This window comes from Apteryx rowi, unplaced genomic scaffold (genome assembly GCF_003343035.1).
Source record: "Apteryx rowi isolate R43461 unplaced genomic scaffold, aptRow1 scaffold_492, whole genome shotgun sequence".
Lineage (NCBI taxonomy): Eukaryota > Metazoa > Chordata > Aves > Apterygiformes > Apterygidae > Apteryx > Apteryx rowi.
The window spans coordinates 89945-116862 of NW_020450752.1; the positions used below are offsets into that span (position 1 = coordinate 89945).

The 26918-nt window shown below is 57.9% G+C and overlaps 3 protein-coding genes across 8 annotated transcripts in view; 2 read left to right on the forward strand and 1 right to left on the reverse strand.

Annotated features, from left to right (window-relative positions):
• Nucleotides 1-4829: 4829 nt before the first annotated feature.
• MPZ (myelin protein zero) lies at nt 4830-7661 on the reverse strand. The gene is made up of 6 exons (XM_026079089.1): nt 7231-7661; nt 6106-6272; nt 5794-6007; nt 5543-5678; nt 5284-5344; nt 4830-4953 (listed from the first exon to the last, which is right to left on the reverse strand). Exons 1-6 carry the CDS (start codon nt 7595-7597, stop codon nt 4849-4851), a joined length of 1050 nt encoding a protein of 349 aa, XP_025934874.1. The 5' UTR covers nt 7598-7661; the 3' UTR covers nt 4830-4848.
• Nucleotides 7662-9879: 2218 nt separating this feature from the next.
• SDHC (succinate dehydrogenase complex subunit C) lies at nt 9880-22768 on the forward strand. Of its 3 annotated transcripts, none has more exons than XM_026079100.1 (6): nt 9880-9937; nt 14667-14723; nt 15600-15701; nt 16530-16591; nt 19397-19560; nt 21737-22768. In XM_026079100.1, the coding sequence occupies exons 1-6, from the start codon at nt 9918-9920 to the stop codon at nt 21839-21841; spliced, it is 510 nt and encodes a 169-aa protein (XP_025934885.1). In that variant the 5' UTR covers nt 9880-9917; the 3' UTR covers nt 21842-22768. The 3 variants fall into 3 exon arrangements, with proteins under 3 accessions (XP_025934885.1, XP_025934887.1, XP_025934886.1); XM_026079102.1 differs by lacking the exon at nt 9880-9937 and adding an exon at nt 10303-10486; XM_026079101.1 differs by lacking the exon at nt 9880-9937 and adding an exon at nt 13880-14187.
• A 2705-nt stretch (nt 22769-25473) lies between these two features.
• The window catches only part of LOC112972494, a 10548-nt gene continuing 9103 nt past the window's right edge, over nt 25474-26918 (forward strand). For all 4 annotated transcript variants that reach the window (XM_026079094.1, XM_026079095.1, XM_026079096.1 and 1 more), the window contains exon 1: nt 25474-26418. In XM_026079094.1, the coding sequence (XP_025934879.1) occupies nt 26118-26418 (301 nt within the window). In that variant the 5' untranslated portion in view covers nt 25474-26117. The remainder of the gene's footprint in view (nt 26419-26918) is intronic.

Here is a 26918-nt window from a genome sequence, read left to right on the forward strand (position 1 = left end):
CTGGGGCCCTGCCTGCTGGGGTGGGGGGATGCCCTGAAGCCATTGGGGGGAGGTAGTTGGGGGGGGCAAGGGGAGACTGTAGAGCCAGATTGGTGGCCTGAGGGCAGACCCCACTGAGTTGCCGGGGGTCCCCTGTGTCCCTGGGGGTGAATGTGGCCCTTGTATGAGGGAATGGCAGGGAAATGCCCTTCCCTGGGGGCAGCCCCATCTCCCTGCCCTCGGTGGTGGTGGTGGTTCGGTGCTGGGGGCTGCTGTGGGCAGGACACAGGTGGGGAATGACCCAGCTGCTGCTTGGAGGGGCCCGGGTGTCMCCTGAACAAGGTGAAAACCCCCTGTCCTGTCCCCTGGGATGCCTTGGAGAAGGGTGAGGTGGTGGCAGGGACAGCAGGACAAGGTTGGGGGCGCAGGCCTTGCTGCGGGTGCGCTCGCAGCCCCCAGCGTGGCGAAACCCGCGGTTCCCCAGGCATCCCCCGTCCCACGGTGCTGCCCTGTCCCGTGTGTTCTTTGTCACCGTCCCCCTCGTCCCTGTGCTGGCAGGGGGTCAGCGCCCCCGCGGCACAGCCGGCGCTGCGCCCAGCGCACGCTCTTCTAGCATGTGTAAAGAATAAAAATGTCTGGGGAGAGCGGCAGGCTGCCGTGTGCTCTGTGGGAGGCGGGAAGAGGTACCCGGAGAGACCTAGAGCTGCTCGGGATCTGGGTGCCTCGCCGCAGGTGTCGAGGGAGCAGGGCTGCCCTGGGAAGCACGCTGCTGTGTGTCGCTGTCCCTGCCACCCCGTTCCCCCCCTGTGGCATCCTCCGCTCCGGGACGAGCAGGGTGGAGACGCCTGCTTAAAAATAGCAGCCCGGGGCCGCGCTGTTCCTGCGGGCGGCTCGCTTCCCAGGGCTGGCCTGACCCCCGCGTGTCCCTGCCCGGCCGCGGCTATTTCTGCCTCAGGAGCAGCGTTCCCGGCGCACCCGCCTCAGCCCCRGGAGCGTGCCGTTGTGGTTAGGAGCTGGTTTATAGCGCCGGGCTGGGGAATAAAACRCCGGGAGCTGGGGCTGAGGGGGGTGCGTGGTGTCCCCGTCCCGGCCGGGGGTTTGTCCTGGTGTTTGGGACTGTTTGTCAGGTGACTGCTGCCCAGACGAGGGGGTGATGGCTGCTGGAAAGGGGTTATGCGGGCAAGAGAGGCAGGATTTGCCCCAGGAGGGTATGAAAGGCTGATTTCTTTGCCTGTGCCCCTGGGGTGTGTGTGGGGCCAGAGCTAGGCTTGCTTTGCAGCTCGGTTGTCCCCTGCTGTCCTGTCCCGATCAGCAACAGCCTGAATTTCACCCTTTGGGATGGGTCCCTGCTCCCTGGGCACCGATACCGCTTCCACCTCAGCCGGCAATTGTGCTGGGAAGGAGATCGCAGCCAAAAATCTAAATCCATCCAAGCTCTCTCTAACTACGTGCTCCTTCCTCATCTTTAACATGATCCCCTTGCAAAGCTCCAGACTTTGCCAGCGCCTCTGTTCCCCGGGGGCTCTTTGGGATTTTAAATAATTGCATCCGAATCCATCTTTCATATCCCCTCCAGCTCCCCAGGGGGATATCGATCCTGAACAGGGCGTTGCATCGATCGCTGGGGCAGGATCGTGTCCTGGTCCCGGGGGCACTGCGGGATGTGGACGTCCCTGCTGATGGTTGTTCCTCTCYGCACTGTGCTTTTTGTATCTGGACCAGCCCCTAATTTCTCAGCCAAAATGAGGGGCTGTTCCTTAGGAATTTGCTTCGTATCTCTTCCCCGGTCCCCGTTTGCATCCGTGCTGGTTTTCAGCCCCGCGGTGAGCGCCTCCCATCCAGCCCCTCGTTCCTGCAAAAGCTGGAGCTGGCCTCATTTCCCATCGCACTATTTTTACAGCAATGATAAAAGAATTGCCATAAATCACCCCGTTCCTCGGCAGCTGCTTTTCTTCCTCTGGGGATGAAGATTTCGCGGTGTGTTTTGGCTCTCGGTTGCCTCGTTTCCTGGGATCGTTAATCACCCTCATAATCACCTGCCCGTGCCGGCTGGCTCCCAAGGGGCTGCATCGCGTTTTGCTGCCATCGCGAGGGTCGCGAGCTGAAAAATGCCACCAGGCCCCCACGATGGGCTGTGAGGGCCGGTTGCTGCGTGAAATCGCTCCGCGTGAGCCGGGCAGAGGGAGATCATCAGGGAAACGGGACTGGGAAGGACCCCYGGGCCGTGCCGAGCAGATGGATCTCCTTTCCGTTTTCCCGGCACGGCTTGCAGAGCCGGGGGCCGTGCGCAGGTTGCGCTGGGATTTGGGGCTGGTTCTCGCAGCTGGCGGCTGCACCGCGAGCTGCCGGCTCCGCCGCGCTCGTGTTTTGCCGTGACTCATCCTCCCTCATTTGCTACATTTATTTCACTTCGCGACTCGCCYGCTTCCACTTCGAACGCGGCGGCGCGCGGGTTTTGTGCGGCGTCAAAGCCTCCTGCAGCGGTGCCGCTTCGCCTGGCCTGCGCTCCCTCTTTTTCAACCTCCCTTTCACAGCTTTGCTTTTCTCCAGGGCTGTCGCTAAGCCCAAATTTGTCTCTTCTTCCCGCATCAAAGTTTCGCTTTGCCGGTCGAGGCTTGCTTTGAAGGTGACGTTAGCGCAGCGCCGACGCGTCGTTAGCGAGACGGCCGTTTCCCCGGGTGGCCCTGGCCCCGGTTCTCTCTGCCAGCCGCGGCGCGAGCTTTGTACGCTGGCAAAAACAGCAGCTGAAGATACCTGCGTTCCGGCGAGGAGCCGCCTCTGCACGCAGGTGCTGTCATGAAAATCAGGTCCGTCTTTCTCCACCCTGGGGACCCGTCGGGGTTTCCTTCATTCCCTCGGCGCCTCCTTCCCAGTGTATCCTGCGCCAGAGCCTCAGAAAAACCCCGGTGCCCGCAGACTTAATTAAGGTGTTACTACGATGGGCGGCGTGCCAGGGCTGTGCCTGGGAAACCGAAACGATCTGGGTCAATTCGGGAGGTGGCTGTGCGACAGCTGGGAACCGGAGACTGGGCAGCCGGGAATCCCCCCCGGAGCGAAACCTCCCCGGCCCCTTCCCTYGCGAACCCCCCCGCGCCGCTGAGCCGGCCCCAGGATGCCGCTGCGAAACTCCTGCAGCCCTGCAGGAGCCAAAGCTCCTTAGCAGAAATAGCTCTCTCTGGAAAGAAAAATAACGCGGCCGGCCAAGGAAAAGGCAGAAGAGGCCCCGGGAGCAGCTCCGGGTGCCGCCGGGATCATGACCAGGGTGCCTTGCTCGGCAGCCCGCTCCCTTTGCAGGCTTATTAGGGAAAAGACGATGGTAGGTAGAGCCGGCGATGGGGCCGGGCAGCGGCCAGTCCCCGTTTTGCGCGGGCCACCACGCGGGAAGGCTCCGTAGGTCGGGGAGGTCCGGGCCTGGCTGCCCCAGAGGCTGGGGAGGATGATGATGGTGCCCCGGCCTTCAGCACCGGGTGCTGGCAGGGGAGCGTTCCCGGTCCGCTCCAGTGTGGAGCCGACCGGTCGTGCCGGCTCGCGGTCCAGCCCCGCTGCCGGGATGGTGACCGTCACTGCCGGGGTGACAACCAGCTGTGGTAGGACACCCCCTGTCCCCACTGCCTTGGGGACAGTCCCCGGTCCCCTGTGAGCCGGCGGTTGCCGGRAGGGTGAAAACCTCCTTGGGCGAGACATCACCCCGCACCCAGGGAAACTGAGGCACAGTGGCGGCGGGACCCGTTTCCTTTGGGAGCCACGGGATGGGGCGGGGGAGCCCGGCTCCATGCAGTGAGTTTGCAAGTGCTCGGCCACCTTCCTCCCACATCCCCCCCCAGCTGGGTGACTCGCTCCRAACGGGGGGGGGGACAGCTACGAGCCAGGGCTGGTGCTTGGCTCCTTGAGATGTCAGTCTTTATTAAGGTCGGGTTCGGGGATGTACAGGGCGTAGAAAAACACTCCGGAGCGATGGGCGCCGCGGCAGGGGCTCCTCCGGGCCCGGCCGAAGCCTCTCCTCCTCCAAAAGGCCTTGGCCGACGCAGAGGGGCTGAGGGGAGGGGGGGACGTTATCAGATGTGTCGTCACGGGGGGGGTTAATCAGGGAGGGGGACGAGGAGGGGGTGACAGGATTGGGATGGAGGGGACGTGGCGGGGGCCGCCCCACGACGTCATTGCAGCTCGGTCGTGGGGAAGAGACGAGAAAACGGCCAGAAAAGGGGCAACGCTGGGGCAAAGAAACCCTCCGGGAGATTTCGGGGGTGGGGGGGGGCAGTCGGGGCGGCGCGAGCCTGTGGGGATCCCACAGGTCCCCCAGGGAAGCGGGGATCGGACCGGCCCGGGGAAGGGGCCCAAAACTCATTGGTTGCATCTTCAAATAGAAAAAAATTACACCTGTGCCTGGGGCCGGGCAGGGGCAGCGGTTTGCGCAGTGGAAGGTACCGGTCAAGGGGCTTCGGGGCGTCTTCCCGGCATCCCCGTCCGGGATTGGGGACCCCTGGGCATCCCCGAGGCCGAGGGACCCTGGGCGAGGACCACACCCCGCTCCTCGCCGGGTCCCGTGGCTCAGAGCCGCCTGCGTCCTCGCTCCTCCCCGGCAGCCGGGGAGCCCCGAGGACGCCCCGCGGGCCGTATCCTGGCCTCTCCCTCGAGGAAGGGGGGGCCGGGAGAGGCCGCCGGGGCCGGGCGTCACTTCTCCGAGTCCATCTTGATCATGTTCATCAAGGCGTTTTTGAGGCTGGTCTTGCTCGGGGACTTGGCGGCGGGCGGGAGGCCGGCGGCCTCGGCGGCCTCCCCCCTCAGCTCCATCTCGATGGTCATGACGACCTTCGGGGTGCGGGGGGATTCAGCGCCCGCCGCCGCGCTACCTTCCCTGCCCGCTAACCGCTATTTCTTCTCCTTGCGGGAATCGCCCAGGACTCCCTTGGCCTTTTTCTCGCTCGCCGCCTTGGTGCTCCGGCTGTGGTCCAGCATGGCGTAGAGGACGGGCGCCTGCGGGTGCGACGGGCACCGTCGGGGCCGGGGACAGCCACCCAGGCCACCCCCCCAACCCCAATTTTTCAGCCAGCGCCCCGGGCGCTTTGCCCCTCTCGCCTCAGTCTCGGCCGTGCTGGGGAGATCCAGCTCCCACCAGCTGGGATTTGCCCCTAAATGCGAAAGGGAAAGTTTGCCTGGGCCACTTTTTCCCCTCTTCCATCATCTCCTGGCTGCTCCCATGGGATTTTCCCCCTGTGACAGGCTACAGGGCTGGGATCTGCACAGGACGGGATGCTTTGCCTACACACGTCTCCCCTGAACCGAGCCCACGACCCCGGCGCTCACCTGGCGGCTGCGTTTGGACGCGTCCTTGGCTGATCTCTGCAGCTTCCCTTTCTCCATGGTGCTAAACCGGGCACAGAAATGCAGAGAGGCAGCTCAGAAAGACCGGCGGGACCAGGGTGCGCACGGTCCCCCAGCTCCGACCTGCTCCAAGCCACCCGCTCCCACTGCAAAAACTGGATCCTGGCTATTGCGCTGCTCCAGTTTCCCCTGCCAGCCCCCGTTTTGGATCCATCTCACCCCAGATATTCCCTGCGCTCACCTAAGCCGTCTCTGCAGGGCTGCCTGCCTCCGGAACCAGCAGTACCGGATGAGATACACCAGGACCACCACCACGATCACCAGCAGCAAGGCTCCTCCGATGATGGAGCCGAGGACAACGCCGTACCGGGTGGGCACTGCGGGGACACAAGGTCTCCTTAGTCCCCAGAGAGCCGGGGACACGGCGGGCACGAAGCCGGTGGGGAAACTGAGGCAGGGATGGGGGGTGGGAAGCCTGGCCCGGCGTGGTACCTTTCTCAAAGACGTAGAGCGTGACCTGGGAGGACTTGCCCACGATGTCAGGGGGGTTTTTGACGTCGCAGGTGAAGGTGCCGTTGTCGGTGTAGTCCAGGTTGTGGATGACGATGGAGCCGTCCTTGCGGTACGGGTTGCCCACCCACTCCATGCGCTCCTTGAAGGTGCCCACGTCATCGATGTAGGGCTGCCCCTTGGCATAGTGAAATATCTGGGGGGGGAGGCGAGAAGGAAAGCAGTGGGGTCAGGACGGCTCCGGGCATGGCAGGACCGGCCTGACACTGGGACGGATGGATGGACGGCGCTTACGGAAGTGCTGTCCCGGGAGCCCTCGGCCTGGAAGTGCCAAGTGATGGAGATGTCCTCGGAGATCCATTCGCTGGACCAGAAGCTGCAGGAGAGGGTGACGTGGGAGCCCACGGTGCCGTAGACCTCCCGATGCGTGTAGACGTGGATGGCCAGCGTCGGAGAGAGCCCTGCGAGGGGGCGAAAAGGCATCAGCATCGTCCCGCTGACGCGCCGAGGGGAAACCCGGCTGGCGGGGGCACCCCGGCACCGGGGGCAGCYGTGCAGGGGGATGCACGGAGCGCAGCGGGGTTGTGGCCGGTGTGGATCCCCGGCACGCCGGCCACCGCCGGCTGCTCGAGCTAGCCCTGGGGCTCTGCGCCGGCGTGCCGGCCCCGTGCCAAACCCGGAGCCGGCACTAAAGGGCTTTTGTTGGCCCCGGTGAATGCACAAGGGCCGGCGGGGGACAGCAGCCCTTTGTGCCACCACGGGTGGCTTTGGCGGGTGCCTCCGCTCGCCCGCGGGATGCCCGCAGGGGTTTGCGGCCGGACTGGCGTCAGCCGAGGGGACGCCCCGGGGTGCTCAAAGGAAACGTTGTGCGCCAGGGCATCGCCCCGAGGACCGCAGCTCGATTTCGGCTCATGGCCGGGGGACCGGCAGGGCCCAGCACCCCAGGGAGGTGGCTATTGCTGGAGACCTCGCACAGCCTGGCGATGGGGACMAGGGGACATCGGCACCTGCTGGGGTTTGGCTGGATCCGGCCCGTGCGGCAACTAGGACCGTGCGCGGCCAGAGGGTGGGAAGCACTGCGCCGTCCTGAACACCCCCACGGCCCCAGAGCTTGGCCACCACCGGCGACGGTCCCGAAGGCAGATGCGTGGGTGGCCACTGGCCCCACGGCCACCACAGGAGCCCAGTCCTGACGGCCCGGAGGTCCCAAATCCCCTGACCGCTTCCTCCGTTGCCCTCCAGCATCCCGCCCTGGTCCCCGTCTCTGCACCCAGGCTCCAGCCCCACGTCCACAGCCGGGATTTCAGCCCCGGCGTGGTACCCAATGCAGCTCACCGGCACGGGATGGGAGTCCATGCCCTGGCGCCCACCCCACATCCCTGCCCCGCCGCGGGGCCGCTTGCCGGAGCGGCCRCTCACCCAGCGCTGCGAGGAGCACCGCGAGGAAGACGAGGCTCCCGCTGTCCCAGGCGCCCTGCGACATGGTGGTTGTTGTTACCGGCCGGCTCCGAGCCGCATGGGAAGGCTGGCGGTGCGCGGGGCCCGGCGGTCCGTGCCGAAGGGTGCCGGGAGGATGGGTGCCGAGGTTTAAGAGCAAGCAGAGCCGAACGGTGCCGGCGGTGCCCCGGCCTTGGGCCAATGGGCGCCGGGCAGCCGGGGCGGTGGGGGCCAGAGGGTGCCGGCCACCCCGAGCTGAAAGGGGGCATTTTGTTTGGTGTTCGGCGAGGAGGGGAAAACATGTGGCAGGCGGGGAGCCGGGCACACAGCGCCCTTTGTCCGGCCGCATTCCCTGCCGCGGCGGAGGCGGCTCAGCAGGAATGCGGCCGGAGTCGGAGAGCAAGGGCGCACGGACGCACGGACGCACGGACGTGGAGCCACTCGGCTCTGCCACAAGTTGGGGCATCCTGGGACACAACGCTGGCCGGCCGCCACCCCTGGGCTTGGTCCCCGCAGGTGGATAGACACACAGACCCTGGCCTCATCCAGATTGCGGGGCCTGGACCATGCCGCGGGTCCCCAGCGCTTCCCGGCACCCTGCGTGTGCAAGGGCCATGGGGCAGGGGGTGTCCAGGGTCACCATCCAGCTCTGGGCATCCTCCAGCACCCCTAGGTCTGCGGTCCTACCCCATCACGTGGGGCTTTCCAGCAGCACTGCTAGCTACAACCAAGCAGACTCTCAAGAGACTCTGCTCCAGGTCCATTTTGGGGTGAAAACGCTGCTTTGAGATGGTTTTGGCAATTTGGTGGCTTTTGCTGAGACTAAGGGGGGCTGTGCTTGGGCACAGGGGAAAACCTCACCGGAGGTGGGCTCCCCAGGCAGCCCTGCTGCACCTGCAGCCCCCTGGCTGTGGAAGGATGTATCCTGCCAAAACAGGGGAAGAAACAGGGATATTTGTCTTCCCTGGAGGGGATTTACCACCCTGATGACAGATGGTCACCCAGGGCACGGAGCCATCCAGCTCCAGCTGTGGGATCACGGGCAAATCCTTCCCTATTTGGTGTCCTGGCTGCACGCAAAGCWGGGACCCACCAAGCTGCCACCACCCCCTCGATGCCGACAGGCCAGGGCTGATGTTAACCCCTGTGGCAAAGCTGGGCACCCCTTTCCCCATCCCTGTCCTTCCAAAACACAGCTCTGGTGGTAACTGTGCGCCTCGGGATGCTGCTGCATCCCCGTTGTGCGCCATGGGGGCATCTCCCTGGGTTTGGGGAGGACCAAGCGGTCCAGCACGTGGGCGCAGCCTGGGACATTCCCCAGACCGAGGGCATCACAAAACGGCTTTGCGCCAGCCGAGCCGGGCTGCATGTGGCGTGTGTCCCCCTCCCAGGGCACTGCACCGGTGCAAACGCCACTGGAAAGGGGCACCAGGGTGGCAGGACGCATAGCAGGATCTCCAGGGAACAGAGCAGGATCACCCTGGCCAGGAGCGCGATGGGTGGCAGGGCCTGACMCGACCGGGAGCTGATGGAGAGTTCTAAGGGCCCCGAGACGTGTTTGCTCTTGGGAGATGCTGCCCCACCGGGCAATTCTCCTTGAGGGTTTTTTGACCCAACGCTTCAGTTATTTATTGAAAATGAACTCCCAAATACTTCCGCCAAACTCCAAGAAGGCCAGTTTGAAAGAAAGTTAGTGTTTGGGGCGAAAAGTTTGTGCCAAAAGCGTGATTTTGCACGCAAAGTTTTCAGCCTTGAGAACTGGCAGCTGGCAAAAGGAAGGTGGTGGCACAGGGAGACGGAGACTCCTGCTCGGGGAGCAACACAATCTCCCTCCTTTGGTAGCGTCCGCCTGCTTCCGCAGTACGGCAAGGGGCTCCTGGAAGGCTGGAGGCACCGGGAAGCTGCTCCCTGCCGCAGCCCCAAGGCCACACTGCTGCTGCCGCGATGGCGTCCTGCTCCCACCAGCCCACGTCCAAGAGCTGTTGTGGTCGGATGCAACCTGTCCGGCAGCTGCGGGTTTTTGGGGCAGTCGGACCCGCTGAGGACCCTCTGCGCTCTGCTGGGAGCGAGGGTTTGGCTGCCACCGGGCCTCGGGCTGAGCTGGGGGCTATGCACGGCCGGCACGGGCCTTGCGCTCCCCCCGAGGCATCAAGGCGGGCGGCAAACGGCCCAGGGAACCGACCCCGTGCCGGGCCTGCTAACGGGCAGCCCCGGGGGGGGGAATAACGGGCAGCCCCGGGGGGGGGGAATAATGGGCAGCCCCCGAGTGGGGAGATAACGGGCAGCCCCGGGGGGGGGAATAATGGGCAGCCCCCGAGTGGGGAGATAACGGGCAGCCCCCGAGTGGGGAGATAACGGGCAGCCCCGGGGGGGGGAATAATGGGCAGCCCCCGAGTGGGGAGATAACGGGCAGCCCGGGGGGAGGAGTAACCGGCAGCCCCAGGGGGTGACGACCAGCCTCGGGGGGGTGTAGCGGGCAGCCCTAGGGTGGGGGGAGGTAGCGGGCAGCCCACGCTCCGCTCCTAGGGCTCGAGGGCGGCCGGCAGAGCGAGCCGGGCCTGGGCGGCTCCGGTAGAGCCCCGTGAACCACCCCCCCTCCGCTCTCCCGGCCAGGAACGGCGGGAACGGAAGTGCGTCACGCCCACTTCCGGCGTGCGCGGCGCTCCAAGATGGCGGCGCTGGCGTTGAGGTGACTCCTGGGGCGGGCCGGGGGGCGCCGCGGTGGGGCCGCGGCCTCGGGAGCAGCGGCGCCGCGGGCGGGGTTGCCCCGGCCGCCCGTCCTGAGCCTTCCCTGCCGCGGCTCGGGGACCCTGGGCCGGGCGCTGCCGCCGGCACAGCCGTTGGCCCCGGTGCGGGTAGCCGCCCGCGGTCCGGCACAGGCCCCGAGCCCCCATCCGTTACCGGCCCCGGCCCGTTGCGTGGCCCCGGCCCGGCTCCGCTTCTCCCCCCGGGGCGCGACCTGCTGCCCCTGTCGCCGCTTCGCCCCGCAGCTCTGCGGCCCGCGTCGCCCGGGCGCTCACTGGCAGCAACTCGCCTCTCCGCCGCGCCGTGGGTTTTCGGCCCGCCGGGTCTCGAGGCCCCGTTACGCTGCCCGTCGGCAGCCCGTGTCTCCCTGTCTCCCCGGGGGCACCGTGCGGCTGGGGAACTTGTTGACGTTTTGTTTCCGGCGCTGGTTCGGGTGAGGCGATGCCGGATGCCTGAGAGTGAGGATGTTCTGCCGTGGTTTTTGACAGCGGTTGTAAGTGCTGAGGTCACTTTTGGAAAGGGTCTGTTCGCAGAAGCCACCGGCCTTGAGCGGCTATCGGGACAGGGAGAGGGGACTTTGGAATAAGCCCCTGTCCGACGCTGCTGGGGCAGGTCAGATGGGGAAGGTGGAAATAACAGCCAGAAATATATGAACCAGAAGTACAGTGTGGCTAACTCACTTTGTACGACAGACGCTGAGCTTTCTTCCGTGGCTCTGAGTTATCGCTTTGTGTGTTTAAAGCAGGATAAAGACCCGGATTYGCTTCCTTGTGCACTGCTCCTCTGCGATTCAGTAGCTCTGAGAGGGGCTGCAGAGAAGCACTGGAGCGTTACMCTCACGTGGAGATAGTCTTAAGTGGGAGGCAGCTTACCATGCTGTCCTGCCAAAATAAGGTGGAGGAGCTAGCTTTTGGGCCATGAATGTAAAAAAAAAAAACGAGGAGCTGTAGCAGAGCAGAAGATTGATTCCTGTTGGTGTGAGGTCTGTGAGAGCAAAACCGAGGCCTGGATGTTTTTACAAAGGTGGAGTTAAACATTATAGCTGAGATAAACATGCCCGTAGGTGAGATTAGGAGTTTGTTGCTGCTGGAAGGGGCAGTGCTGCTCCTTCCTACTCCCAGCTGTGCCATCCTGCCCCTTCCCTTGCTCTTCTGGATCTTGCTGGCATTGATGCCGGAGTCCCTGGGTGGGTTTCTCTCGCCTTTGCGTTGCTGAGCTTCAGAGCCAGTGTTCAGGATGGTGACCCCAAACTCGCAGAGCCACCTTACGTGATGCTGGTGGCTTCTGYTGTAGGTGCAGAGGGAGTTCAGTGGTCAAATGCAAGGATATTTCCTGGCATGTGCGTGGTGTGGAGCCCAGGGAGGGAGGGAGTTGTCCTTGTTTGAACTGAAGGAGCCTCTTCAAATTTAAAACCCCCACCAGAAAGTTTTCTGCTTCTTCAAGGTTGTGACCTCCCTCCTCCCAGGCCCCAGTTCTCGATATTCTTCTCGATGTTGATGTTGAAACGGTGTTTTGGCTTTTATTCTTGAAATAAAAATGGGGCCGTCGTGCTTTGGTGGAAAGCTTTGTGTGATGTGTGCCAGTTTGCTTAAAACGAGACTCCGCCAGCAGCAGGAGATGAGAACGCCTCTGATACCTGCTGGAACGAGTTCTGCAGTGCGATCACATCCTGTGTTTAAAAAAACAGCAAAAAAAGTAGATCTTTTTAGTTTTAGGTCTGTGCCGGATAACTTCATCTGGTGTCTGCTTCTCCTTGTCAGTTGAAAAAGCATATATAATCATTGCTCGTTTGCCTCCTCCATAGCAAAATCCGAGTGATTTTTATAGACCTGTCTTGCAGGATAAATTTTAAAGACGTCTATTCATGTGACACTGAGATGATGCTTTTCTAGAGCTATCCCCAGGGACTTCTAAAGTCTTCTTTGTGAGTTATAAAAGGCAGTTGTGAACCGTGATGTTACGTGTATAGTCAGCGTTGTTTTCCTCAAGCGTGCTGCTGTGCGTTTATAGACGGTTCACGTAAACTGTCACTTTATGGCAGAGTTGCTCGGCATCGCAAGATCCTTCTCTAGCCCTTTACAATCAGTTGTACTTTGTAAAGTCCCGGAATAATTTATATTGTTAGTGAATTGTCTCCTTAGTTTTCGCACCCTTTTTCAGGTGTGATGCAGGGGCGGGGGAAGCTGTGTTGTGAAGCCGTTAGTGGGGGGCTGTAGGATTCTGGTTTAGGACTAATTTTCCTTTTTAAAAAAAAGACATGTTTATGAGTGATCTGGAAGAAAATGTAAGCTAATGGATGGGGAGCGAGAGAAGATGCAACAACTGAGAGAATGATAAATAATGAAGAGGACRGGTCCTTGGTACAGCGTGACCTTGATTGCTTAGCTGGAGGGCTGTGTTTTGCAAGCAATATTCATTTCACTGAAGCAAGATGTAATGCTTTGCATCTTAAAAAAAATAAAATTAAATAAAATTGCACTGAAGGGATGGGGGATTCTTGTTGGGGAATTTAGCTTTGAAAAATATGAACGTACTGTGGATTTTATTTTATTTTGAATGTTGTGGGTGATTCGGATCCTGCCCTCGCTCTTTTTCCACCATCCCTACCCCCGGGAAAGATATGGAACAGCTTTTGTGCAAGGGGAGACGAAGTAGGTTAGGACTCTTAATCKGGAAAAGATGACTGAGGAGGATATGAGAGAGGTATATAAATCATTAATAGTCTGCAGATAGAGATTAATCRTTCACCTCCTTTGCCCTAACCAAGAATTAGGAGGTATTGGATAATGCTAGTATGTGGTGGGCTCAGAACAAGCAAGGAGGTGGTTTTCCATGTCTGGTTAAGCTCTGAGGATTCCTGCCATTGTGAGGGCTGAAAACTTAGGGGATTCGAGAGATGGCAATACGGTGCCATGGAGGAAAAAAGTCCATTTATTAGGTACTGAAACCATGTCTGGCTTGGGAAGTCTGGGAGCAGTAAATGGCTGGAAGCTGGGAAGATGCCACGGCTGTGTTCCTGTCTGTTTTYGCATACTTCTCTCCAGGGATCTGTTGTTGGCTGCTGTAGGAAATTATATTGGGCTCAGTGGAGGTTTGGTCTGGCCCAGTCCAGCTGTTACTGTTTCATCCTGAAATTCTTGATATAGTTGTCAGGCCCATGTGTCCAGAAGAGCATTGATAAACTGGAGAAGATCCATGGTAGGGCTTTTCATTTGGCAATGTTGCACTGCAGCGCAGGACTCGGTATTGAGTCTGTTTAGTGCAACAGAAAGTTGTACTGTCTTGATTTTTTTCTTAAGGTGGATGCATACAAATGGTAGAAAACTGAAAACAAAGAACTCTTCAGCCTGTTAGCAAAGGTGTGGCACTGTTCAGTAGGCAGGAGTTGAAGCCAGACAAATTCAAACTAGAAGTAAGACATACATGTTAGTGCAGGGACCTGGGAATCGGGGTGGATTCCGTATTGCCGAAAATTCGTGCATCAAGATTGGATGCTTTTCTGAAGATCTGCTGTGTTTCAAGTCCAGCCTTTGAACGCGAGGGAGGATTTTAAAAGGAAACATCCTATAGATCATTTATACAGGAACTCGGAGTGGATAATAAGAATGACTTTTGTTATGCATTTACACCTGCTGAAGATCTGACCTCCAGATGTTTTTCCTAGCGTGTCCTCTAGACTGGCTGTAGAACAATTTAAGAGCACTAGTGCTTCGTTTATCTACTGCTGTTAATGAAACAGTGGGAGATGCCGGTACAGATGCTGGTGTGTTTGAGCAGATTAATTAATGTTTGTCATTGTGCTGCAGATGAATGTGCCAAACATTATTACACACTTTGTTCTCATCATGTCATCAGGAAATGCCGCGCTGTCTTTTATGCTTTGTCCTTGACAGGAGCGTTCGCGAGCGGGTGCTGTAGATTCCAGCCCACATCTGCAAACTCTTGAGCTGTAGCTGGACTGGGGGCCTGTTTCTCTACCCCGGTTCCTGGAGAAATGCCCTTGAATGTCAAAGTCACAATTACTACAATTGATCTGCAGAGAATAGCTCCCACTCCTTTGGACACCATAAAATCCCTTTTTTACCTCCCGCCCGAAGTGTTGGTGTGACTGAAATGCTGTGTGCGCTGGGCTGTGACAGTGACCTGTCATCTCTCTAATGCTTACAGCTTAACGAATGGTGGTGGTGAAACAGTGTAATGAAAACAAGTGTTTAGAGGGAAGGGGGGGGTTTGATATCTTTATTTTAGACACTTGGGTGGCTGTAGCCTGAACCAGCCCTTTTCACGGCGCTTGGCAGATGCACCTTTCTGGGGACACGTACCACCCGCCCCGCTAATTGCTTTAGCGAGAGTGAAAAATGGACTGCATCAGCGTAGCTGTGAGCTTAGAGTGCTGTTTATGTCTGTCTTATAAACAAGGTATTGCAGCTGGGTAGACTAATTATAGGATATTGTAAAGAATGAAGCCCTGGGCAGAGCCTGGAGACTCTATTTAGGAGCTAGGCTCAGTATTACAGCTAGAAGATTTAAGAACAGCCCAGGTCTTCTCATGTTAGGACTGATATTTAAGACATGAACCACTGAAATGGCGAATCCCCTGCCCTGGCCCCGTGTTGCTTGCATTTTCGGGCGTTTATTTGGCACTCACAGAGCTTTTCTATTTTCTCTTGCAGATGTGTCGGACGGCGATGCCTGTTGGCTCGGCTTGGCCCCAGCCTTTCTGCGCGACAGTGAGTTTGAGGTTTTATTGAGAGTAACGGGATTAAGTTCTTTCCCTGGGGGATCCCATCTGAAGCTTTGGTGCATGTGTACGCTCTATCCGCTTAGTAATTCTGATCAGTCAATGCCATGTAGCGCCTGGGTACTTACCACGTCACGCCGTCGTGAGTGCACGGCCTGTTTACTGACAGGCAAGTGCTGCCTCGTAGGTTTGGGGCTGTATACGGAGATGAAGGAAGTGCTTGGCTGGGTGCTGAGGGTGGGCCTGAGCATGTCGCGGAGGAGGCAGTACCGCTGTTACCCTTTGGGATCGCTTTTTGTGACAACTGCACGTTAACTTTGCACCTGATGGGAGCGAGGATCAGCAGAAGCCCCCTTGTTCYTGTGCTTCGTGCTGCCAGGCTTAGGGAGAAACAGTTATTTTCTGCTAAATTGGGCTGTAAGTGTAATTGCTATGTAATCTCAGGAACATTAAATTACAAGCTCTTTATTTGGTACAGGGTGCAATTACCGTGGCAGTAAAGAGCAGGTTGCATGTTATCAGTATTATATAATACGTTATCTGATATCCTATACTCTGATTTGGGGCGGCGGGGGGGGGGGTGGTATCGCTCTGGTGGCTGAACGGATTTCAATACAGAACTGAGCTTAACGCAACAGCGGCTTCCCATCCTGAGTATTATTATAAACTGTGGAGAGCTGGCAGTGATCCTCTCCTTACCCGTGTTTGCACACAGCTGGAACCGTTCTTTTTATTGCTGTTGTCAAGGTCAGTGGGGAACTCGCATGCTGCGAGGGTGGAGAGCCACTGCGGCGTTGCCCAGCGGAGCGGGGAAGGGTAAATCGCTGCCTGTCTCTCTGCGCATCCTGTCTCCTCTCTTTTACAGTGTTGTCCCCATGGGAACGACGGCGAAGGAGGAGATGGCCCGCTTTTGGGATAAGAACACCAAGTCCAATCGCCCCTTGTCCCCTCACATCACAATTTACGAGTAAGAGACTCGTCAGCCTCCTCGGCTTCGCCCGGTGGCACTTCTGGGCTTTGATGCGTAGCTTGGGGGCCAAACTCTTTCTCAGTGTCACCCTTGGGTGGGAGGGCTGTGCGCGTTCCCGCTGGCCTTGCAGCGGAGGCACAGGGTGGGGAGACGCTACAGACAGTCTGAGCTTTGAGGTGTTGGAGTACGGCGGGGGGATCACATTCCCAATTATGTCATGGAGTTGATGAAACTCGCTTTTTTCATACGGGGTTGTGAGAGCAGGTAAAATTCCCCAAAGGCAGGGAGTGTTTTCAAACATGCTGTTGAAAGGCAGCAGCCTCTGCACAGGGTGGTTGTGCGGAACAGTGTGTCCCGCTCTGGAGTTGGCAAAAATCTGGCGTGGAGGCAGGAGGCCAACTTCGGGCTGTCAGGTTCCCTCTGCAGAGACRACAGTTTCTTTTGGGCTGCTTCCGTCATTTTTTCAAGGTTCCCTCGTTTATCCGTATGTCTGGATGCCTGAACCCTGCTCCCTTCGTTCCTAAATTGCAGGAGCCCTGCAGTTTTCTCCTGTTCCTTTCTCAGCAGACTCAGCCCTTCCCCTTCCCAAACCCGTGCCAGTGGCATTTATCATTCCCAAGCTGCCTCTGCACATTCCCCCGTCTTTCCCCTTTTGCTCTGGCTGGATTCCTTGAATAATTCTGAGTGCAGAAATACCCGCCCAGCAGCACAGAGCTGTCTAGGAATAGATGGGCCCTGCTTTGTGCTTCTGCCGTGGAAGCGTCTCTAATACTGTGTTTTCTACCTTTGTGCCCTGTCTCGCTGATGAGGTTGGTTGTTTTGCAGGTGGTCTCTGCCCATGGCGATGTCCATCACGCATCGGGGCACCGGCGTTGCGCTGAGCGTAGGTGCGTGAATCTCTGAGCTGCTCTTGGYGATCGGCGGGCTGGGGGCTGCAGGAGTGAAGACCTCTCGGTGGTGCTTGCTGATTTGAAGATGGGATTCCAGTTGGCTGTTTTCTCCCCTTTATCCCAAGTCATGGTGTTGGCTTCAGCAACAGGTTTTCTCCTGCCCTCCATCTTTCTCTGCCCTCTAATATCTCCCCATCCCCTGGGTATCTGTGCCTGAGGCTCCTTGTGCTGTGAGTCGCTCCAGTCCCATCAAGGGAGTGGTGCTCGCCCATAAGTGAAATCCTTAATAGCCTTTGTAGCGCTGTGACCTTTCCTCCTCTGTGACTCCAAACACTGTTTCCTCCTGGACCTCCCCCAGCTTGAAAAAAGTTGACTAGCTGCTCCAGTTCTCAGACCTTCTCTTCTGTGACTGTTTTTTCCTGGTTTGCCCTAACAAGAGGCTCTGTTTGAGGGAAGGACTGCCAGAAAGGCAGAGTTTCCTGATGATTTTCCGTATGCACAGGTGGCGTTTCTGAGCTTCCTGTGAGTGGCTGCTGCCTTCCCAGAGATGCTGGTGGGGGGAGAAAGTGGCACTTTCATCAAAGCTGATAACCCCCCACCAGTGATTTGACTCGCRTGGTTTGACTAAGTGATCCAATGTCTAACAGTGAAAGGCTGTTTTGATTCCATTAATGCCCTCTCATGGCAGCAGGAAGGTGCTTGTCTGGTAGCTCAGAGTCTCCTGTTGAGCTGGAGGAGCTGGGTTGGTGTTTGCAGAAGGGAAGAGAGTGAGGGGGCTCAAAAAGGATGTGTGACAAACTGAGGACTCGTGTTCATCCTGAACGTGCAGCTGGGTAGATGGGGAGGAAACAGTGAGGGCCCCAGCCTGCCCTTTCCAGCATGGCCTCCCACGAGGCGCATGGTTTCCAACCTTGAGGCTCTGATTTCTGAGCAGCTCTGAGAGTTTCCACACCAGCTGATGCCAGTGGGAGCTGTGTCTTTAGCAGAGGTTAATTTTAGTGGAAACTGAGGTCTCAGAAAAGAGCACCTGAGAGCCCTTCTCCACCTGCATCCACACAGCAGAGCTCCGGAGAGAATTTGGCCCTTCTCCAAGGGTGTGCTCCGTCTGCCGGCCAGCTTAGGGCCCGGCTCTGCCGCGTCGAAGAGCCTGGGCATCCTCTGCGGGAGAGCAGCAAATGGCTGTGTGCTTGGTTACCGCTCCGAGCGGCAGCAAGGTGACTTTAGCAGTTGTCTTTGCAGCCTGTGAGCCCAGCTGGCTCCTTCGAGGTGGGCTGCGTGCCCTGCTCTGTGCACCAATCCAGGGCGTTACATGGCAGCGGTGCTGGCCAGAACGGCTGTGCGCTGGCACCACCCAGCTTTGGGACTGTGTCTGCTGCGTGCTCGGCCCGGAGCTGGGAGCGGCGGAGGCACAGTATCTCCAGTTGACTCTGTGCGCTGCTGTCTCTGCCAACGGTCCGAGCTGTCCAGCTTGCTGTCAGACGGACCAAGCTGGCAGATTCACCATTGCCCTTTCTGCTTCCTTATAAAGGAGCCATCTATCAAACTCTGGTATTGGAAGGAAAAACGGCTGCTTCCCAGGCTTAGAGTATGAAGGAGAATCCCTTCGGCCGAGCACAGCTCAACAGCCCTGACGCCAGAAGGAAGAGCGGAAGCGTTAATCTCCTCTCTAGCAAGGCCTGTAATTACAGGAGCCTCTGGCTTCCTGCACTTTCTGCAGGGCGAACACAAAGGCCGTTGAAGAGACGAGTGGCTGAGCAGGGAAGCAGCTGGTTCTCTCTCCGCCAGCGCCGGCCTCAGCCGAGGCACTCGAGCTCGCACGCTGCCACGCAATCAGGCGCTATTGAACGGAGGGTAAATCGCGACTTGGCTGACGCCGCTCGCTTTGATCACTCCCATTCTTTCGGCAGCGCCATCTGGAGAAACCCTCTCGGCCTAGAAACGGCAGGGAGACGCTGCCGTGGCTCCTCCAGCTAGCGCAGCCACTTCTGTCGAACCGTCTCTTTGCTTCCTGGCTTCTTTGCTGATGTTAGCTCGGGCCGCGCGCAGCGTTCCCCCGCTGAGGCCGTCTCGCTAAATTGGCACGTTTATCAGTGGCTGGCAACGGAGTGATTTTTGTCCTGAAATGCAGATCTGAGGACTTCAGTGAAGAGCTGCCATCTTATGTTTTCAACCTTGATCATCCCTTTAACCTTGAATTTGGGCTGATTTGGCTGCAAATATCTGAGCTCGTGCCAGTTTACTCTCAGGGTGTTGTATGAGTAATGCAGCCCCTGGTGCAGGACCCGGACTCAGTGCGTTGCTGCCCCAGTTTGAGTCCTCTCACCACCCTAGGGTACATTGTCGCAGCGCGGCTGACACTGCCACTACCTAGGGAGAGCCYGTCTCCCTCCTCCTTCCTCTGTTAGCCATGATGAGCTGTTGGTTTGGTTACRGCTGTGTCACAAAACCAGAAACATAGGGGTGGTCTCACCAGTGAAACCAGAACAATTATCCCCGCTGCCTTCTCTGAAGTTGTGGGGTAYGTGGCTGAGCCGGCGGATTCGTCTGTTGGATTTGTCTGAATTGCTCTTCGGTGTAGGCGTAGCTCATCAAGAAAAAAACGGGCACAAAACTGCTCCCAGGCAAAACTTGTGAGCTATATTGCTTTGGGGCCGGGGAGGATGTAAGCACTGTGGTGACACTTCGAGTTGGTGTCCTCCTTTAAGGCCTTGGGCTTTCGGGTGCAGGGTGCTCCTGCTGGCCTGGGTGTCTCTGCTGGCAGTGAGGTGCTGGTAACACTTCTGGTGGCTTTGTCTTTCTCAGGGGTCTCCCTCTTCGGTCTGGCCGCCCTGGTCCTCCCAGAGCAGTTTCCCCACTACCTGGCGATGGTGAAGTCGCTCAGCCTGGGGCCTGCTCTTATCTACTCYGCTAAGTTTGCGCTGGCTTTCCCCCTCTCCTACCACACCTGGAACGGAATCCGCCACCTTGTGAGTAGCCTCTGCGAGGGGAATGTGTGTGTGTGTGCACGCGCCTGGGGTGGGGTGAGAGAAGGAGAACGTCTGCTGGCGGAGGGAGTGACGTGTGTGGTATTTGGGAAGGTGCCCTTGGAAATGGAAATTAGTCACCTAAAATGCTTCAGAAATGAGGCGCTATTTTTGGGTACGTCTAAGTCACAAAGAGCATCGCTACGCTGATACTTCTCCTAGCGGCAAGGATTGCTGAAGCATCTCCCCCTGCCCTGTGTCACCTCCTCAGCTGCTTGCGGGGCCATGCAGGGAGTGGATCTGGGATAACAGGGGTGGCAGGGAGCAGACGTTACAGCTGAGCGGAAGTGTCTGCAGAACCACAGACTCAAGTGCCGCAGAAGTGACACCCTTTGCTCATTAGCTCAGGCTGGTAACGCAGCTGTTGTGCTGTGATCTTCCAAGTGCTTTGTGCTATTTACTGAGCCCGTAAAACATGTAACAGTGGCTTGGAGACAAGTGCGCTCTGCTCAGAAGTAACCTGTGATGTTTGCCCTGGGCTGAAGTTTGGAACAATCAGCTCGGTTCAGCCAAACTTCCTGTGTTTAACAAAGGAGGGGGAGCTGGAGAGCAGAGCTGGGAACAGTACAAGACGTGCTGCTTTTGTAGTTGATTTTGTGTTTCTCTAGCTCCAGATAGATTTGGTTTTACAGGAGCAAATTGCAAAGGCAGCTGGCTTGGAGCGTGACACGATCCTTCTGCTCCAGGGAGGGAGCACCATGTGGAGAGCAGGGCTTTAGACATGGGCTTGCTCTGCGTGTGCTGACAGGCTCCCGCGCTTCAAGCGTGGAAACACGCGACTTGTGCGCTCAAACTGTTGGATGTTATATTTGCATCCTACACCTGAGAGCAACTGTTACTAGATGCTCATGTCAGAGTGCCGGGAGGCGCCTGGTCCAGCCGTTCCGGGTGAATGACAGCCCCGTGCTCTGCGGAAGGAGCCCGCTCTGTGGAAGGAACCCACTCTGTGGGTCCTCGGGGCAGACGGTGTCTGACCAGCAGTGCTGTGAGCGCTCATTATACCACTTTTCAAGCGCTCTACGTGAGATGAGGTCTCTGCGCGTGGGGCCTGCAGCAAGCTGAGCCTTGCTTGCTCATGGAGATGTCGTCAGGCAAATGGAGCAGTCGTAACTGGCTGCTTGTTCAGAGCATCATGAGTCGAATGTGTGCTGAAGTCTGTGACTGCACATATGTATCAAGATGCCAATTAAATTGTCTTCCAATGCCTGAGAATGTAACCAGCAGCATTGGCCCCTGGCTGAGCTTGGCAGCGCAGCCCGTCAGATAACAGAAAGGAAGAAAGCAGGGATCGGGTTCTGTTTAATGGCTCTGCCCCAGGTTCTTCTCCTCTTTGAGCTCCCAGTGGTTTGCTGGCAGGCTGGGACAAGGTGCGTGCTCCACAGTGCTGCGCTGAGCAACCCGGCTTTTACTTACACTTGACCAAAGTTAGGCGAGAGATTCAAAATCCACCTGACACCTGGAAACTGAGAGACTCCCAGCTCTGGGTTGTCATTCCACTGTCCTCCGTTGTGATCTTGGCTCAGCTCGGCTCTTTGCAGCTCGCACTGTACCCCAGAGGTTCACATGGACGTGCTGGAGGCCGAGACTCCTTCCCACCTGTACAGCTGTGCCCTCGGGGGTGTTACTGCTGCCTTGGATCTGTGGCTTGTGCGAGGACTTCATAACCTATTTCTGTCAGCAGGAGTGAAGCAAGCAAAGAGCAGCTGCCACTCTCGAAGTGAACCTGGTGCGCTGCGACTGTTGTGGATTAGGGAGAGCTCACGGGCAGCTTTGCTGGTGGATGAGGGGGGAACTGGTGAAGAATAACTTCTCCCCTGGCCTGGTGCATGCGTGCCTACATCCCAGGAGATCCCTGTAGTGATGGGACACTTGTAGCCCTCCCCCTGATTCCTACTCAGTGCTTTGGGGTGGTCTTGCTAGATTTTTTCAGAAAAGTTGCCAAAAGTTGCCTTCTTACCTGCTTTGGTATATCCCCCATCAGGGACTATCCTAGTCCTGTTGAATTAACCCTGCCCGCTCCCTGCAGTGGATCCCTGGCTCTGGAGATCTGTCCCATCTGGGAGTTGTCTCAGTTCCTGAATGGGAAATCCTAACTGCTGTGTCTCTTCTCTCCTGGTAGGCATGGGACATGGGGAAGGGGTTCAAGATTCCCCAAGTCAACCAGTCTGGCGTGCTGGTCCTTGTCCTGACCCTGCTCTCCTCTGCTGGCCTCGCGGCAATGTGAAGGCATCTCCTGGTTGATGGCCACCCTTTTCTGGAAGATCTGGTCTGTCTGTCCTGGCCCACCTCAGGATGTGGAGAGGGAGGCAGGAGGACAGACTCCTGAGTAACCATAAATCTTTRGGGAAGGTGACACTTCCCCTCCTCACAAATTTTGTGGATGATCAGAGTTGCTTATCATTAGCCCGGACGATGTGCTCTGCCCAGCTAGCCCAGGACTGCCTTTTTGATGGTGGGGGGACAGGCCAGGGTGTCTCCTCAAGTACCAGATACCTGAATAGCCACAGAGAGCTGGGCACAAGTTAACAGCTGATTTCCAGTATGTTCAAGCACTCGCAGAGAACTGCCTAACTCAGTACTGTTCTTTCGGACAAACTCCGGTGCATTTTTTTCTCYCTGCTCTGTCCCAAAGCTTGAGACAATGCTGATTCTGTGTCCCCTCAGGTCCGAGTGGGCTCAGGGAAGGAGATGCCAGCGCCKCTGGTAGTGTGTGTGTAGGCCTGGTGCAGGACAACCATCTCCATTGAGGCACCCTGTCCTAGGGGAGGGAGAGCAGATGGAGCTGCCAACGCCAGCGCCCGTGAGGGGAATGGGTAATTGGTGCCATCCGGGGTGTAGCACYGGCTGCGCAGCCCTGGGCTTTCCAAGGCTGGCAGCGGTGAGCAGGGGCAGGCTGGGCGGTCGCGCTCAGACCTCCAGAGGTTCTGTCCTGACTCCTTATCACTGAAAAGGCGGTGATTCGGCAAACCTGGGGGCTCTGGAGCCCCTGCCAATGAACACATCCTGTTTTTTCCCTGCGTTCTCCTGTCTCTAAAATGACTGGGAGCGATACGGTTTTCCCGTCGTGCATTGTCACCAGCTCTTGTGTCACTGCTTGTTTGTAACTCGTCCACCATTGCAATAAAGCAGCCTTGATCTTTCGCACTCAATAGCCACTGGGTTACTGTTTTGGGTTTCTTTGACACAATATTGACTAAGGAGAAATAGGATGAGAAAGGGGGGTTTGCTTTGAGATTAAGGGAGTCACAGCTTCCCGGAGAAGCTGAGCGATGGAAAAACAAAGTCTTTGCTGTGGTGGTGTTTTTGTTTGTTTGTTTTTTTGTTTTTTTTTTCCTTTTTATAGAGCCAGGTATAATTCCTGACCTTTGGAGTTTGTGGGTGTGGGGTTGATCTGGCTGTGAAATACTGCCAACCCAGCAGGGAGGAATTTCCTTTGGGACCTTGTTTACTTGCAGTGGTACAAATGCCTGTGCAACATCTAGGGCAAGAGCTTCTTGCTCAAATTTGCTGRCTTTTAATGTCCCCCAGCACCTCAGCTCTGCAAAGAGGATGCTCCTCATCAGGAGCTCTGTCTCGTTTTTATGTCCCAGCGAGGGTCTTGGCTTTCTGCTTTAGGAAGGATCCTCCTTCCCGTTCACATCAGCAGCCAGCAAAATGATGGCTTCATCAGGAACATCTGCTCTCATCATCCAGCTTTTGATGGAGACCTCAAGTGGCAGGAGGGGAGCTATTCTGATAAACGTTTTCAGAGATCAGTTGCACCAGACAGAATTGTTTTCACCCGACTGCTTTTGCTTCTGCTGCTGATCTAAGCCCCTTTCCCTCCCACTTGTTCAGTTCGTTTGGCTGCCTAGCGGCCCTAACAAATCTGCCACTTCTTTAATTAGCAGAAGGCACCCTAGCCCTGAGGGGACACGAAGCCTTAGAGATGAGATACCATGAAGGAAGAAAAACTGTCTGCTGTCATCATGTTAGAGAGAGAAAACTTACTGCTGAATCGCTTTCAGTATAGCTTTAAGCCCCAGCAGGAGGGATCTCCTGGGTGAAAACTAATGTATTTTAGCTTTAAACCAATTACTTCCTGCAGTTGCTGAAATGGCTTTTATTTGGAAGCCTCTTCTGATTGCTAATGAGTTAGTCTGTGGTGCATGCCAGCTGCTAACGAAGTTGGACTTTGCCGCATCTCTTGTGCGTTCACAGACTTTATTTCCTTTCTGCAAACAGTCCCAGCCTGGGCAACCTGGGCTTCCTGTGAAAAGGGGGATGCAAGTGCTGCCTTGGAGCTCTTGGAGCTGTCCCATAACCGGAGGAGAACCAGCTTCTACCAGTTTCTTAGTGATGAAAACAAAGTCAAACCTGGCTCTGCCCCCACCCTGTAAGAGACTGGTTAGTTGTGTTAATGTAACCAGCCAACAGCTGGATTTCTGCTGCTCAGCGTGATGAGAAGCTAGGTGAGGTGCCAACAGCTCCACACTTGGGGGCTGGTCTCACCGTTCTACCATTAGACAGTACTGGGCGAGCTGCGCTGCAGCCTGGTGAGGACACGCAGAGGGAAGCTGAGGCTGCCCCAGTCTGACACGAAAGCACCGCGCAGGCAGCCCTGACGCTGCCGGAGGGCCTGAGCTTGGGCCGTTATTAATGGCACTGACCATCAGCTGCTGAAACCAAAGGACGGGGAATTTTTTATTTTATTTTTTTTACTTTTATTTTTCTGGTTGCCGTGAAAACACAAATGCTGGCTGCGTAGTGCTGTCTGCCTTGCTGGGGCTCCTTTGAACCAGTTCTCCTTCATCGCTAAGGCTTGGACGCAGGCTTAGGTGGAAAAGCGGTTTTTGGGTGTGAGCGCGTTCCCAGCCGTTGAGTGCCGGGGAGCCTGCGTGTCCTGCGGCTCTGCTCGCCTCGCCCAGCTGGAGCCTCTTACTTGCCAGCAGGATGAAGGGGTGGATGGTTTGTGCTAGACGCAGGGGAGGGGAAGTGCCGGCAGCCAGGGGGAGGGAGCGAGGAGAGCAAGAAGGGCTCAAAACCGCGTACGAGGCGTTTGCCCTGGTCTCGTGCTTGGGCCCGAGTGGGGTGTTTGTCCCTCTCTGTCCTCAGAGCACGGCAGGCGCCTTGTCCACCCGTCCCGCTCTGGGGACACGCTCTTCTCTCTCTTGGCCATCCCCTTCCGTGTCCTGGAGGCACAGCCAGCCTTGGAGGGAGAGCGGTTGGGCACCAGCGCCTCAGGTGAGGTGGTTCCTCGGGGACTGGCCTCCACTGGCCCAGGACAAGGCGAGACTGTGAGACTGCATGAACTACCCCCCTTGGGTTTGGTCTCTACGGAGCCAGACCAGCTTGGAGCGGAGACCTCCACCGAGGTGGCCTGCTGAGGACTAGCCTCCCTCGAAGTAGAGTGGATTTCGGGTGAGATGGCATCCCTGAGTCTAAGATCCGTGAAAGCGGGCTGGCGGGAGAGTGGGACCTCAGCTGGGATGTCTACCCTGTGCTTGGCCTGCTTGGAGTGAGGCTGGCGTGAAGCTGGGATCTCTGGTGATACTTCTTTTCTCAGCCGGACATCCAGGCGGCCAAGCTTGCGAGAGAGCGGCACCCCGACCATGGCTCCCGCTTCATGGCCAAGCTCCTCCTCCAGTGGCATTTTGGGAGAGAGCTGGGGAATCTGGATGCCCTTGCTAGATGTTCGAGTGGCCTTTCTGGAAGGTTCTCTGGTGTCTTGCGTGTCTGACCAAGGCTCTTGGGGCTGCGCGAGGAAGACACGTGATAGGCTCATGTTGCAAAGATGGGGATGTGGGGGTAGCGAGAGAAGGGGGAAGCGAACGGGAGGACTGGCAGGATGGAGATGCTATGGCAGGAGGGGTTTGGACTAACCCAAGGAGGCCTACTACCGCGGGCAGGGTTTGCTGCGGGGCTGGGCTCCTCGCTAGGCTCGTGGGGAGGACTGAATCCTCGGCAGACAGGCAGGGGTTGGTCTGCTGAGGCTGCCAAGGGATGAAGAAACGCTGCTGAGCTCCCCCGGGAGAAGCTTGAACTGAAGTGGGGTGCTGGGGGGGCTCTGGGGAACACCTCCATGTCAGGGCAGTTCCTATTCTAGGATGATTTTCTCCAGGAGGAGAGCAGCGGCTTGTGAGCTCCTCCTGCTGGCCCAGTGGCAGCTGCGGCGGCCCAGGCACCCTGCTGCCAGTAGCAGGGGGGACAACCTCAAATTAAGGGTGAGGCAGAGAGACACCAAGACCTGAGAGTAAGACAAGAGGGTGGCCCAGGCATCGAGCGCAAGTGCTGCAACACCRAGTGCACCAGATGTGGTCTAATAGCGAGCGCAAACTGGGGACGTGGGAGGAATGAGCCTGTCTAAAACATCCTGTGGGAGGAGAGGGAAGCAGCACAGGGAGAAGCTATCTTCCACATGCGCTCAACCAGTACGTCCATGCTGCCTTCTCCCYTGTCCTACCCTTCCCTGACCTGGCGCAGACCCACATATTAGGAGGAGGGACACGGGATTATAGCGAATGCCTCTGAAATCTGCTCACGGGCCGTTCTCATCTCTAGAAATCCTCTCCCAGTGTTCACCTGCTTCTACAGTGCAGGGACCACACTGCAGTGTCCCAGGGCGATTATTTGCATCTGCTCACGGAAGCTGGACCCGGAGATGGGCCCGCCCATCTGTAAGGCCAAGCCAAAGCTCGGCAAAGAGAGGTGATGTCCTGCGCTCCTTGGATCTCTCGGAAAGCAGCACCTACCTTGCCGGTGATCTCCGGTCGGAGGCCGTTGCAGGCGCTGGTCAGGGTGGTGGACTTGTGGATCCAGTCGGTGAGCTGCGCCGCTGCGGCAGCTGAACGGGAGGTCAGATTCAGCCTGGCTGGGGGAATTTTCAAGGGCATGTCCCAAGTTCCCAAAAAGGTGCCCCAGGGGGAAGCCTGAAAGGAAAACGGGGAGCAGAGCAGGGCTACGGCCCTGTTTAAGAAAGCATCTGTCCCACTCACCCAACGTTTTGCCGCTTCACCCAGGAGAGCGTGGCGCCGGAGCCCATCTGAGCTGGGTGCATCCGGCTCGTCCCCTTCTGCAGCACCACGGGTGCCACGTGGGGTGCTGCTGGCCCTGCAGCGGGCAGGAGACTCCCCAACACTAACCTTTGAACGGGGCACAGAGGGGAGCAGATGTCCTCGGTCATCGGCGATGATCTGCGTGTAGCCGTCCCGCGGCAAGGGGTGCTGAGGGGAAGCAAGGGGGGGTAGCAGGCAGGGTGAGCAGGCAGGGAGGGGAAAGCTGGTGGGTTATGGGGTGAGGAGGTAGGTAGGGGGCGGTGGGTC